This window comes from Amblyomma maculatum, chromosome 8 (assembly GCF_055883805.1).
Source record: "Amblyomma maculatum isolate TAMU_Amacu chromosome 8, ASM5588380v1, whole genome shotgun sequence".
Lineage (NCBI taxonomy): Eukaryota > Metazoa > Arthropoda > Arachnida > Ixodida > Ixodidae > Amblyomma > Amblyomma maculatum.
The window spans coordinates 94,494,848-94,508,304 of NC_139351.1; the positions used below are offsets into that span (position 1 = coordinate 94,494,848).

Consider the following 13,457-nt stretch of genomic DNA (forward strand, 5'->3'; position numbering starts at 1 on the left):
AGTCATACAACATTGGTTAAAGTAAGTGCTAAAGCGTGCTGTTCAGTAGCCCTAGCACGCGTTATTGGTCTTAACATGGCTGTAAGTTCTGCAAAGTGCTATATTACATCTTAATGGGAATCACTGCAGCAGTCTTGGCAGCTCAAATGAGCCACTGCTGACTCTGTTTTGACATTGTATTGACAATGATGACACTGTATTGACAGTAATGATATTGTATTGACATTGTATCAACAGTGATGACAAACATATCCAATGCGTGCGCTCTCCTTAAGTGTTGAGACTTTGTAACTGCATGTCTGTTCCTTGTTTTCTCACAGAGCACTGCTGCTGATGTATTCCCAACAAGGTAACAAGATGGCAATTTTGCCAACGCTCTGTCATCTTGAAAAGTGGCATTCACCACGTTCTCTACTTCATGCCATGTTTTCTTGCACGTTGGTACTCGCAGTTTGCATGATTGCGCGCATCTTAATTGTGCTTCCCAGGTCCTGTACGTACTCATTGGGGTATTCCTGCTGGGTGCGGCAACAAGTCAGCTGATCACCGACATCGCCAAGTACACCATCGGGCGCCTGCGACCGCACTTCTTCGACCTCTGCGAGCCGCGCAACCTGACTGCCTTGTGCAAAGTTCCCCATGCCTATGTGGAGAAATTTACCTGCGGCAGCAACGCCACAAACCATGAGCTCAAGGAGATGCGGCTGTCCTTCATGTCGGGACACTCGTCCTTCTCGGCCTACACCATGATGTATGCTGTGGTGAGTGGCATCGAACAGTGTCTTGTGCATAGTCTTGAGCTGGTCGAACATTTGTACACCGAGATGAGCATTAAACATTACCCTTGAAGGCAGTCTTACGGTGCTCTTGCTGGACCCCCTCGGCCAGAGTGCCGATTCTGTAATAGGTTAAGAGATCACATATATTTAATTACATTAGTCTTAATGATACAAATCTCATTGGCTAGTGAACAATATTCGTATCATTTGGAATTTTATTATTAAAAATGAACAAAGCCTGCGTAAAGAAGTATGAAATATGTATTCACGTTGATCTATTTATGGCTGTACGTCACTGCTTATGACTACAAATGCATACAAATACTAGTTCATAAAATTTGTATTTTTTTAAAATCCACATGATCTGTTACCTCTGAGATTCCACTGTATCTCAACGTAGTTTTCATCAATGCTCAATTTTGTATTTTTTTGTGGAGTCATTCGTCTTCATAACGTTTTAGTGTGCTTTTATATGTATATTATATTTCCAAAATTATCTTTTTTCATGCACTCTTATTTTATTTTATTCTTTTCTGTTTCCCATATTATGTCGATAGCATACTTAATTTACATTGTGTTACAGTGTTGCATCACATGATCCAAGTAGCATTTCTTTTCTTTTCATAATATTCATTAGCCAAATTTGTATACGCATGTATTTGCATCCCCCACATAGTTTCACTGCTATGGGAACTCCACCTGAGCAACCAAAAACCTGAATGCAGCTTAGCTTTCCATGACAAGATGAAGTTTAGGTAACCTCAAGAGCATGTGTGTGGCATATGCTCCTGAGGCCAGGCTATGGCCATTTATCCAATATATTGGGCATTCGTTTTTGAGCCAGTACTCGTGCCAAGGCATTGATTCCCATAAAACCCTGTTGTACAATAATTATTGGAGCCATCTGTGCAATAGTGTCGCAGATACTGTGTTCAAATTCTCAACAAAAGATCTCAGAAAATTTAGTTGCAGAATGGCAGAATTCAGTGTCACATGGCGTTGGTGCATCTTCTGGAGAAACAACTACACTTTATGGTATTCTAACTTAATTTCAGAGTGTAATCAGAGTTAACAATAGAGTGAATGTGCAGAAATTGTAATTTAAAATAAATGCACTTACTTTAATGTTTTGCGCATTTTTTTATTTTTATGTCCAATAATTGGATGCACCACACTGATCTTAAGCAATCAGTGCTATTGAGAAAATATTACTTTTCATCTTATAATCCTGAAAGGTTAAGGAAAACTGTGACCCAAATTGCATCCTGGATCTGAGGAGGATGTCTTTTCTTTTTACACCAGTGCCACACACATTATGACAGTGCTACTTTGGCCCACTGGTAATGTAATCTGGGGACAGAAAGCATTGAGAAAAATCAAAATATGCAGACTAAGCTGCCCTATTCGTACACCCAGTGGACATTCGATGTACATTCTTTCATGGATATACGGATGTCCGCGGGAGGTCCGCAGACCTCCGATAGATCTCCCACGAACGTCCGACAGATGTCCAGTGCGAACGCTGATTCCCGTTCCTAAAATACTGTGGGCTATATAGGCAGTGTTATAACGGATGTTGAATTGTGCTGTCTGCACATACAAAAAGATGTTAAATGAGGGGAGGGGGAAGGGCAATTTTACACATAGACATTAATTTTAGTTGCGCACTGCAGAAATTTCACCTCCTTCAGGTGTACACATCAAGTGAGTAGGAAGTTGTTTTGTATTTTGTTTCTTTTTTTCCATTCCTTTTCTTTACGCAGCTGTACCTCCATGCGCGGTTGCCGTGGCGCAACTCTGTGGCAGTGGCCGCTCGCACCGTCATCCAGGTGGCGCTCATCTCACTTGCCTGGTACACTGCGCTCTCCCGCATCTCTGACTACAAGCACCACTGGAGTGATGTGTTGGCTGGAGCTGCACAGGGCTACCTGGTGGCCATTATCGTGGTGAGCTTTTTCTTTTCTGCCTGCATGGTGACCGTTTTGGGGGTTGCATCAGGGGAAGCTGTCAGGACACTAAATAGACTGATTTCACCATGCTCATTCCATGTGGCGCACAGTGTGAGCGATGGCTGAGATACGTGCAGTCCTCACCAATTCGTTACTGCTGTGTGAAGCTTGCCGCAGTCCGTCCGAAAAAAAAAGAAAAAGTAGGCCTAAGGAAATCCACAATCGAGCACATTTTGGCTCGCAACGGTGGGTTTTTGCCTGTTGTCGTTTCTTCTGGTGCATCCAGTGAGTAGAATCTCCAGAGATTATAGGCATGTATTATTTCTTGGCAGTAAAGTAAGAGGGAAAGATGTCACACATATTTCCTTTGATTGATTTCTTCAATAATAAACGTAACCTCTTAATAATACTAGCTTTGTTTAGGAACTAAATTGCACCTCATGAACCTGCACTTGAAGCACAGCTGTTTGGATTATAATCCATCTCCATTCTCACAATGATTCCTTCCAAGCATAGTCGCTGCGAAGTGCATGCCAAGGACTACGACTACCAGCATGTTCGGTTGAAGCAGTGACAAAATTCGGTGAAATAAGTCTGTTGCTTAATTAGACGCTGAAAGTTGCTTTGCTTTGACCAAGGATGCCGTGCGCTTCTTATTAGTCACCGACTATCTTCTTCTTTTTGTTGCTGGCTTTCAGAGGCTATTCTGATGCTATTGTTCTTAAGTGGTAGAGTGCCATATGGTTGAATGGGCACTTCCAGCGCGACAGAATGTAGACCTTTACATTGAGGCGCTTTTTGTGGCACCGATTCTTGCCACGCTCTTCCGTTGGCTTTGATGCGTCGCATCAACACCGGCAAACATGGCATGTGTTACCGCATGTTGCATGTTAGCAGTGAAGCATTTATGACTACAAAAGTTATAAATGATTGGACGTGCACAGTGTGTCTGTCTTGTTGAAAAAATGACAAGACTGCAGCAGTACACACTACCTTTCAGTGGTACATCATGTTGCATGGAACAGACCACTCAAAGGCGTGCCAGAACTCCCTGCGAAGGGAAAAAATAACTGCATGTGATTTGTACACGAATTAAAAACAAAATCGAGACACGCAAACAGTAGTTGTGACGTCTCATATCAAGTAAAAAAAATAGTTATCTGATTAGGCTGGGCGTATCTGGATATAAGATTCAACGGATTGAACAAGTGCCATTTTTTGTATCCTGGTAAATAAAATGACTATAGTGCTGAACAGCTGCAAGACTTCTTCGTATACCTGGAATTCTCTGCACTTAATTGCGGATCAACTAATGCTTAGCTTCAGTAAGTCTGCATGACTAACAAAACTAATCTCTGTTTTGCGGTGCATTTAATGATGCATTGACCACAAGGGCTATTCCCACCTCGATTTTTATTTTGTGAAGTAGATGCTACTTGATATTCCAATTTTTTTTTGTTTTTACACCTACACGTGTGCAGTTTTTGTTTCAAAGTTTTTAAAGGTGCTCTTGTGATTTCATTAATGTCGTTAATATTTTGCCTTCAAAAAATTTCAAGGTTTTTTTACTTCTTTAGTTGCCAAGTCTTCAGCATGAAGTAAAGCCTCATAATTCGAGCAGCAGTTTTGATTTAATTAAGGTTCTTTTTTCCTTAATGGGGCTTCCTTAACTAACAATGGATAAAGCATGAGCACCTTACAAAGTCTATCAGCATTAGGTTACATTTGTTCCTTACCCAATACTGAAAGGTGGCTGAATTTATGTCTGAAAAGTCATGATGAACAGCTTCTAACTGTTGTAACTGTTGTTCTTGAGCATTTTGCTTCGTAGTTAGTTTGTTATTGAATCCTCCCTGAAACTTTATATTTCTTTCATGTCCTCTAATAAGTTTGTTTCAGCAAAGAAACCTTGTTAATATAATGCACAACTATAGATTAAGCTCAAGTGGCTGTTGTGAATAAACTTGAGCCAAGTACAGAGCAAAGTTAAGTGTGTTGGAATGAATTTTGTTTTTAGTGGTTTGATAACCAAAATCCAAGCTTTTGAGGCTAAACCTGAGCTTTGTATGACATACGTATACAAGTGGCAAGTTACTTAGTCTTGGATCACATTTTGTACGGTTTAGATGATATGTGCGGTCCCTAGGGTGTTGACATTGTGCAGGTCAGTTGTATTTGTGAGAAACATTACGGCAGACACTAACCTGGCGTCTTTCTAAATTCATGCTGTGCAGTGGGCAGTGTTCTTTGGCACCGACCGGCACCAACGCACCAAGTTTATGACTCCAGATTTCGAAGCTTTCGCCATATCCGAGAAAAAAAGTGCTTATGGGGCAGCCTGAAGGTGGAAGACCTGTTATGTGCATTTACTTTCATCTATGCTGCCATTCGGCTGAATCTACTTTCTGGGACTAAGTTTTCTTGTGAAGTGCGCAAGATTAGGTACCTCTTTTTTTGTTTTTGTTTTTCTTTTCTCTCTCTCTTCTGCAATGTTAGGAGGCATGGTGATTTTTTTTTTTTTTTTTTGAGGGTCATATAATGTCACATAAGGAAAGAGAAGCACCATTGGGGGGAGGGGAGGGGGGTGTCATACAGATTTCTCTTCCTTCCTTTTGCCTCGAGAGCCACGGCAAAATGGGTTGTTGGGCATGATTTAAAAATACCTGTGCTTGCTTACAAATTCCAGCTGCATTATAACCTCTCAGACTGTGGTAGAAACTAATGCAGCAAAAGGTGCAAAACTTGTTTGTAATTCCGGCCACCAGATGGCATGAGCATGTGAAAGGTGCCGAAGTAACTGGGTTCAACATTGTGTTCGTCTTTTATCTTTGCCGTGAGTATGTGAAGGGTGCTGAGGTAACTAGGTTCATCATTATGTTCGTCTTTTATCTTTTTAAAATTGCGAGGCAAAGAAAGGCGAAAATGTCTGCAAGGCAACTTAGTGCCATGCATCAATAAATGGCTTGTTTGTGTGCGGGAAACTGCAGTGCGTGGCAAGCCTAAGGCAACACGATTGCAAATTTGTTGCGTTCGGTGCTGTGTAGCTAAGAGATGCTGCATATAATCATAAATACAAGTTGAGTAAATGTCAGCAGCCAGATATAGTGATTAAACTCTCCAGTCTTGGCACATGCTTCGAGGTGAACTGCACTTTTGTGCAGGTGTGTCAGGAAAGGAGTTAAATAAACAAAAGAAATAGAAAGTGCTTACTTAATGAAAGGCAATTAAAAGGTATTGTACATATTATAATGGAAGCTGTACGAACAGCTTTTTAAAGAGCTCGTTGAAGCTTAGAAAGGGCTATTGTAATAAGGTAGCATGAAGTTCATTGATGCTAGCTAGACCTTCAGCTCCTGTGAAAGAACCAATACTGCAAATAGCAAGCAATACAGTCGTGCCTTCAAAAGGTAACTTTAAGATAACGGTCACATTGAAAGTATTATTTACAGTGCTGCTGTTCTGTTTCTTCTGCGACTAGTAGTAGTGCTACTTTCAAAAGATTATGAAATGACTGGAAAGAATTGTTTTTCCCTCGCGTCTTAGGCCTTTTAATAACCATTGTTCATTTTATTCTCTTTTATTTGCTGGAACTTCACTATTTCAGATTTTGTGCTTCTATATGTATATTTTTTTTTAATTTGCTTGGTTAGGAGCTGATTTTACTCATTTACAAAGCTCTCAAAGCTATACCTACTGTTCTGTTTCATTTTCATAATGTTTATTATAGTGCAGATATATAAAGACGAAGACATAGGAGAAGCGTGAAAAATGACGATTTGGTGTGAGGTGTTGAGTGCCACAGCATTTCTTCTCGCAAAAAGCAAAGCACCACGTTAAAAGATGCCTGTAGTCATCGTCACTGTTGTTCTTCATATAAGTGATCTTCTGCTTCTCACAGCTGAACTGTCATTATCTTGTGAACTTGCTGTCTTCATAATGTTTCCTCCCTGCTTTTGTTAGCTTGGCTTGCCTTTTGCGATGAGAGTTGTTATCAGGAGCCTTCACGAACCGTCGAAGAAGCCGAATCCATAACCCGGAGAAAAAATTAAATCAAACCTTTGAATGAAGATATATAACCCGGAGAAACAATTAAATCAAACCTTTGAATGAAGATATAGATAGATTGCTAAGGGACAATGATTATTGAGGTCGAGCGGACGAATTTGGAACCTCGCTCGTTGCAACACGTCATTGGTGGACTATTGCATTTCCACTGTGCTTCATGCATCTAATGCACTCAATTCATGTTTTGTTCAGGAAAATAATGTGCCCATTTCCCTCATGCTGCACAGCTTGAGAATTAATTTTTTTTCAAAATCTGATATGTCACAGTCATGTCCGTGACCTCCTACTCCGGATTGCCACTATCTGAATATTAGTTAACCGTTTCACTAAATTTAACACGTTTTACAATAAACTGCACCCACCGTAAATAAGAGTACATTTTAAAAATAAATTTTTCTTTTAATAATTTTTTAAAAGTGGTCTCTCAAATGCCCGGTGTTCCTGCATATTCATGTGCGCTTTTCTCGGCAGCTTGGTTCTGAAAAGGTGTCATCGCTACTTGCACTTTCTTAAATTAAATGGGGAAGGAAAAAGGCATAAAAGGTCCTAGTTATATTTTGCACTCAAACCTGCTGTGTACAAAATGCCTACTGTCAGGGCACCTCAGTGGCAATAGCTAGGTCATCTTCATGTCTTCTTTATGTCCTTGTCTGCATCATAGCCATGATATAATCTAGAAGGTATACAGTGACATTAAGGGCAACTCATTTCGGACTTCCTTGTTTGTATGTTGGTAGCTCTTTATGGTCAGGTTATTAAGTTTTAGAAAGGCTGTTATATATGCTTAAGCTGTCCTCAATGACAGATCATATGAAATATAAATGTCTACACTCTGCTGATTTACAGATAATAAAAAAGTTACTGTAAGAGGCGCATTTTTCACTGTGTATTGTCTATATGATTGCAGACATGATGCAAGCTAAGCTTGATTGCATGTCTTAAGCAAAAAGATTTTAACTAAACGAGACTGATACCAAAGGCAAGTTTTAATATACTGCTATCATTTCAACAACGATACTCAGTCTTGACGTTGGCCATCTAGTTTATGCTGAAATATTGGCACCGTGCTGAAGTATCCATCCTGGTTTACTGTTTGTATTTTAAGAGCAGGCATCTTCCACCTTCTCTCCAACTGGTTTGAATCTTTAGAATTTTTTTTCTTTTAAGGTTTTATTGTAAGGTTTGACTGCTCCCATAAACTATGCTGTGCAGTATTCCACTACAACATGTGCAAACCTCAAAGGCAGCATCTGAATTACAGTTTTTAAAAATGAAACTAAGGCATGAAGTGACTGTAATATGAAAAACAATTAAATAAGTGTAATATTACTTATTAATGAGGTGCACATGATGGACAGATTGAACAGTCTTGCAAGAAGCGCCATGTGACCAGAGTCTATAGCAAATCATTTCAGTGACAGTTTGAAAGTCGCACTGATATCCTTTTTAGCGACAGTTGAAACAATGTGCGTGAAAGGGATCTAATGTAGATATAGGTGCTAGCTGCTTGCATACTAAAGTGCATAGATTTTATGATTATTTTATCTTAGCTGTGGCTAAAAATAGAGGACAGAAGAGCCCCCTAGGTTTTCTTGATTTTAGCGACTGTTGGCTTCTCCAATATGTATACTCTAATGAGCCCCCCTTTTCTCTACCCCTTCGGTACAAACTAAGCGTTTTTATGATTGAGGAACATTAGCTCACTTCTTAAATCCATATTTGGAGTGATCTGTCGTAGTCACCTGCAGGAACAATTCATTTTCATTTAACATATTTATTGTGTCTGTAGAAAGTGAAGTTCAAAAGCATTTGGTGTAGACATTGAAATACCATTTTTTCAACTAAACCAGCCACAATTAACAGGCAGGCCAGATATGTTGTGCGAAAATCTCTAGTAATTCAAGTATGACATGTGATTATGTCACGTTTTCTGATAAAAACATGGAAGCCTTATGAATTAAATTACTGCCCCATCTCATTTTTTTTTCATGCATAACATGTTTTAAGAATGCTTCGACACTCAAAAAGCTTTGATACTTAGTGCATACTACAGTTCCTGCAATGCAAAAACTACAGTAGACTTTCATAACTAAAAAAAAATAACAGTCTTCAATGGTCTTGCTATGGGCCTTAATAGCTCCTTTATTGCCTGCATGCTTGTTTTGTTGTGTTCATATGTTAAATAGGCTAGTTTATGTTTGTAACAATTTTGATAGTAGAGAGTGTAGTTATGAGCAGTGCAATAAACAGTGCAACTTTGATTGCCATGCTGTTACGACTACACTGTAACCTAGTATGAAACAAAACACAGTATGCAAGAAAATGAGGATAATCAACATTGATGTCGCAATAACGAAGACTGCTGAACGGAGCCAAGGCAAAAAAATAATGTCCGATAAATTTGACTTCCTTTCGAGCCTTGATTTTCTCCAACCTCAACTTGGAAAAAAATTAAGAGAACTGATGACAAATAAAATGTGTTCAGAGAAAACACTGTTTTTTTGTCAACTTACTCAAGTATTGCATGCCTTCCAATATGCACTCATAGTGACGGGAAGGGCATGACAGCATGAGCGTGTTCAAGCTTAAAATATTTGGGAGGACTTGTACACCTTGTTGAGGAAGCTACTCTTAATCATTGCCATTGGTATTGAAAAGTAGTCTTCTTTTTTTTTTTTTTTCTTCAGCATAGGCACTTAAATATAAATGAACCAAATCTCATGCTGACCTTCAACATAGCAGCGGTGGTTAATGCCATGGCACTCTGTGGCATTAACCTGGTTAACCAGTGGCTGAACCTCTGCACACTGTGGCGTTTTGGGGAGTGAAGAGGCAGACTACAAAGTTTTTCAATACTAGAACTCCATAAAACTTTTAAAAGCAAAATCTGGCTCATTACTAATGCTTGCTTTGACAAAGGTTGACAAAGGCCTACCATATGGTAGCTAAGTACAGCAAATCCCATTAAATAGGACTTTCAAAGGACTGGGAAAAAATGTTTCAACTATCCGAATGACAAATTAATGATACCCCTCCGGGAATTGTAATCTCCTTTTGCTATGATACTGTGCGACAACATTGATTGAGTTCCCTATGTAGCTTTATTCAAGTTCGTGCACACTACCAGGAGTTTCAAAAGCAAGAGTGCTCTATAATAAACAAATGACTCTACGGCCTCTTTCTGTGTAAACACTGTAGCACTGCAGCTCCTTTGCGTGTTATGTCACATGCGAGGAAGCTTCACCACACAGTGGCAAACAGCACGTGAAGAGCTTAGAATGCCACAAAACAAAACAAAAATAAGCAACAAGCAAGTCTTCCTTCTCAACGGCGAGCAGCTGTATGCTGAAATGGCTGGATGATATGCACTGCTGATAGCAGCTTCGGTGGTGGTGAAACTGGAAATAAAGCTATGCGGCCGGAAACTACCAGCCTGTGGACATGCCAACACTCCTGCTGTAGTGTGCATGTCTGAGAGGTGTGGGGAACAATTCAATGTGCAATTTAGGCCTTAGAGCGAATATTTGGGTGATTGCTTGTCACTGTTGTCAGGCAAGTCATGCCTGGACACAGTGCCACTTTGGCAGCCCATCCAAATCAACCCATGACAACCCTACAGTGTCCGAATAAATGAGCTTCTTTTGAGTGTTTTGTGGGGCTGGGGCCACAGTTTGAACCATCCAAATTTCCAGACTAATGGGTTCGAATTAATAAGGATTTACCCTTTACTTCCTACATTCAGTTGGCCTGCACTTGAAATAAAGGCGTGCTTTCACACAAGCTTTCTCATAAATCTTGTATCTTTCTTCCTTCACAGTTTTCACTGCGACAGCTAGTGGATTAGAACTGTACTGCATATTTTGTCACAGTCGTTGGCTTGTGGACTTGTGTCAAGTCCAAATGGACTCTCTTTTGCAAAGGCCGCTGACAGCTGTGAAATTTACATGAAATCCCCACCCTGCCCTTTGCAACAAAATCATGCATTAAATTTCTTGCTTGTCTACCTGCAAAGCATCTGACTCAAACAAACTTTTAAAAATGTTTGTCTACTCCCACTTCAAATGCATACGCAATAATTATTTAACCTCACTTTTTTTAATAACTTTTTCAATTTTTTCCCTACCTTCTTTTTTTTTCTTTTTTTTTTTTTTTTTTACTATTATTATCGACCGGCCTCCTCTCTCACTGACATTAAGGAGATGGAGTCTTCTTTTTTTCTGAATTTTTATAGGATTAGGGATGATTTCTCAAAACCAAAAGGCACTTGTGATAGCAGAGTAATAAATATACCCTTGCAAACATAAATAGCTGTCGTAAGACAGGGAAGGGCAAAAATGAACGATAATGAACTTAGGTGCGAAACACCAGGTGAAGCTTCTGTACCCATCGTCAGCTGCACACCGAGGCATTGCTCACCTGAGCTCAACTCGATAACAAGGGTAACCTGTCCTCCCACTTACAGGGCCCAGTATGCAGTGCATATTAGTTAATACATGTAGCTAGCTAGGACTAACTGCTCCCATTCCTTACTGCTGCCATGCAGCTTTTCTCAGTGTCTGCATTTACTAGCAGGTGATGGAACGGCCGTCACAGACAACAATGGCAGCATTCCTGTTTACCTAAATCTATGATTACTTCCAGAGAACACAAACAGTACAAGCTGTATTCTTGTTGCATCGTGTGCCCGATTTTTGTTATCCGAGCTTAGTATAACTATCAACACCGATGGTAACTTGCAGTAAAGTTGACTAGCTGGCCAGACGTTCAAAAGCATGCGTGGTGAAATACTTTCGCTGTTCTAAAAAAAAAAAAAAGAAAAAGAAGGAAAAGCAGGCTACTCAGTCCTTTACGAAAGTATGCTTTTCCGTTTTAAACCATTTCGTTAAGACTAATTATGTATTTACTGCTGGTGTTCTGGCTGATTACTGCGAATGTATGTTACTAGCATACTTGGGATGATATTTTGAACACGTGACTGTACCAGAGAAAAAAATGCAAAGAGACTAAACTATTAGTACTGCTTCAGCTGATGGGTGATACAGCACGCTGTACTCTGCACTAAAGAAATAAAGATTAAGCTGAGCCCACACAGTACCTGACGTTATGCCACTCCTTTTATCTGCAGGCGTGGGGCATTGCACCGCTGTTCTACTCCTACGGTCGCATGCTGACTCCTGGAGGTAGTGATGCATCTCCCAGACCAACATACAGCACAGATCCGCCTCTGCACTTGAAAAGCAGGTTTCATGATGTCGGCGTTCCTTAATGGGTGCCACGGCTTAAATGGGCACATACGCTAATTTCGGCTTACTGTAGTCATGGCAACAGTGGCCGATGTTCAAACTGGGGAACGATGAGCAGTGCTTTCACAATGCATTTGGGTTTCGTGGGATCAATTTGTTGAAATGCCTGTGGGATTAGGCCGGTTAGCATTAAGTGGGAATAACGGGAAATGGTGGTTGCACCAGACAGAACGTGCACTGGAGATTTGAGTTTGAAGTTAATTTCAGGGTGTCCACTGTAGTTGGCAATACCTCAGTGCGAAAAGCCTAAAACCAGATCAGGCGTAGAAGCTCGCAGTCATATGCTTCTGAAGTCGCCTTGGACGAAGTAACCTGCCACACACTGCCCGTACCCACACAGCAGTGGTATGTACTTTAGGTGACCGTGGATGAAGTACTGAGTCTGTACAGGGCCTTCGCAGTTGACATGCCATGGGAGTTTTGTAGGTAGCACTTACTTTGCATATTGCTTATTTGCATTATTTTTTACCTTTGGAAATTAAGATTGCTAGTTTTTCGGCACGCAATATATCATACTTAGCCACTTGTCTTAGCTGCCCTGACGAAGTTAATTCATAGAGAGAAGCAAAGTTTTCAAAAGTGCGGAGATCGGAATAGGGTGCATATTTCATAGCAGGATTTCGGTAGTACAGTGCAATTTGTTGCATAACTTTTGCACTTCATATTGTTTGAGTTGCTCAAAATAGATGGCAGTTACTTACATCTTTATTTTTTCGCTTATAGTTGGGACGATAAAGCAGCTAACTTGTATAGCCTATGGTTGTGGCACTGAATTGAAGTTTCGTTACAAGTAACCTGACTAGATTGATTGTCACTTGAAATTCATCACACTTACATGCATATATTGTCCTTTTTTGTTGCGTAAAATTTACTATGTAAGCTTGACAAGCTTAGTCTTCGTATGTGCCAAGTGTAGCACAGTAGCAATACTTAAAATGGTTAAAAGGAGCTTTTTCCTACTTACTTTACTGTACTAGTCATCACAAAAAAAAAAGAAAACACACAAATGAAACGAAATATAAAGATCCCTCACACTGACAACAGAGGCAACTGCTTGAGATTAACACAAATGAGATGGACGGACACATATATTACAGAGTGGCAGAGGGCGAGGCATATGGACGAGATTAGGGTGTCTGCTGGATTAAGTCTATCAGGGTTAATTCAGGACAGGATTATGAAATTGCAAGGATATGGGAGCGGCCTTTTACTCTCACTGGGCACACTTAGGCTGGCAATGATGAATGTGTGATCACGCACAATGGTGCTAGGCAACGTTTTTCACCACTGCTCTGTTCGACATGCCTAATAGAGCACTGCCCATCGGGCCTCAATGTCCTCAGGGTCTGCTAAGCTCTGTA

General features: G+C 40.3%; 1 protein-coding gene across 4 annotated transcripts in view; it reads left to right on the forward strand.

Moving 5' to 3' along the window:
- Positions 1–13,457, forward strand: part of LOC146181849 (putative phosphatidate phosphatase) — a 28,086-nt gene that overhangs the window by 12,606 nt on the left and 2,023 nt on the right. The window contains exons 4-6 of one of the 4 annotated variants that reach the window (XM_084576853.1): positions 489–761; positions 2,543–2,725; positions 11,919–12,030. In XM_084576853.1, the coding sequence (XP_084432979.1) occupies positions 489–761; positions 2,543–2,725; positions 11,919–12,030 (568 nt within the window). Of the gene's footprint in view, positions 1–488; positions 762–2,542; positions 2,726–4,962; positions 7,661–11,918; positions 13,132–13,457 lie in introns of those variants that run through there. The other 3 variants (XM_084576855.1, XM_084576854.1, XM_084576856.1) reach the window with 3 other exon arrangements.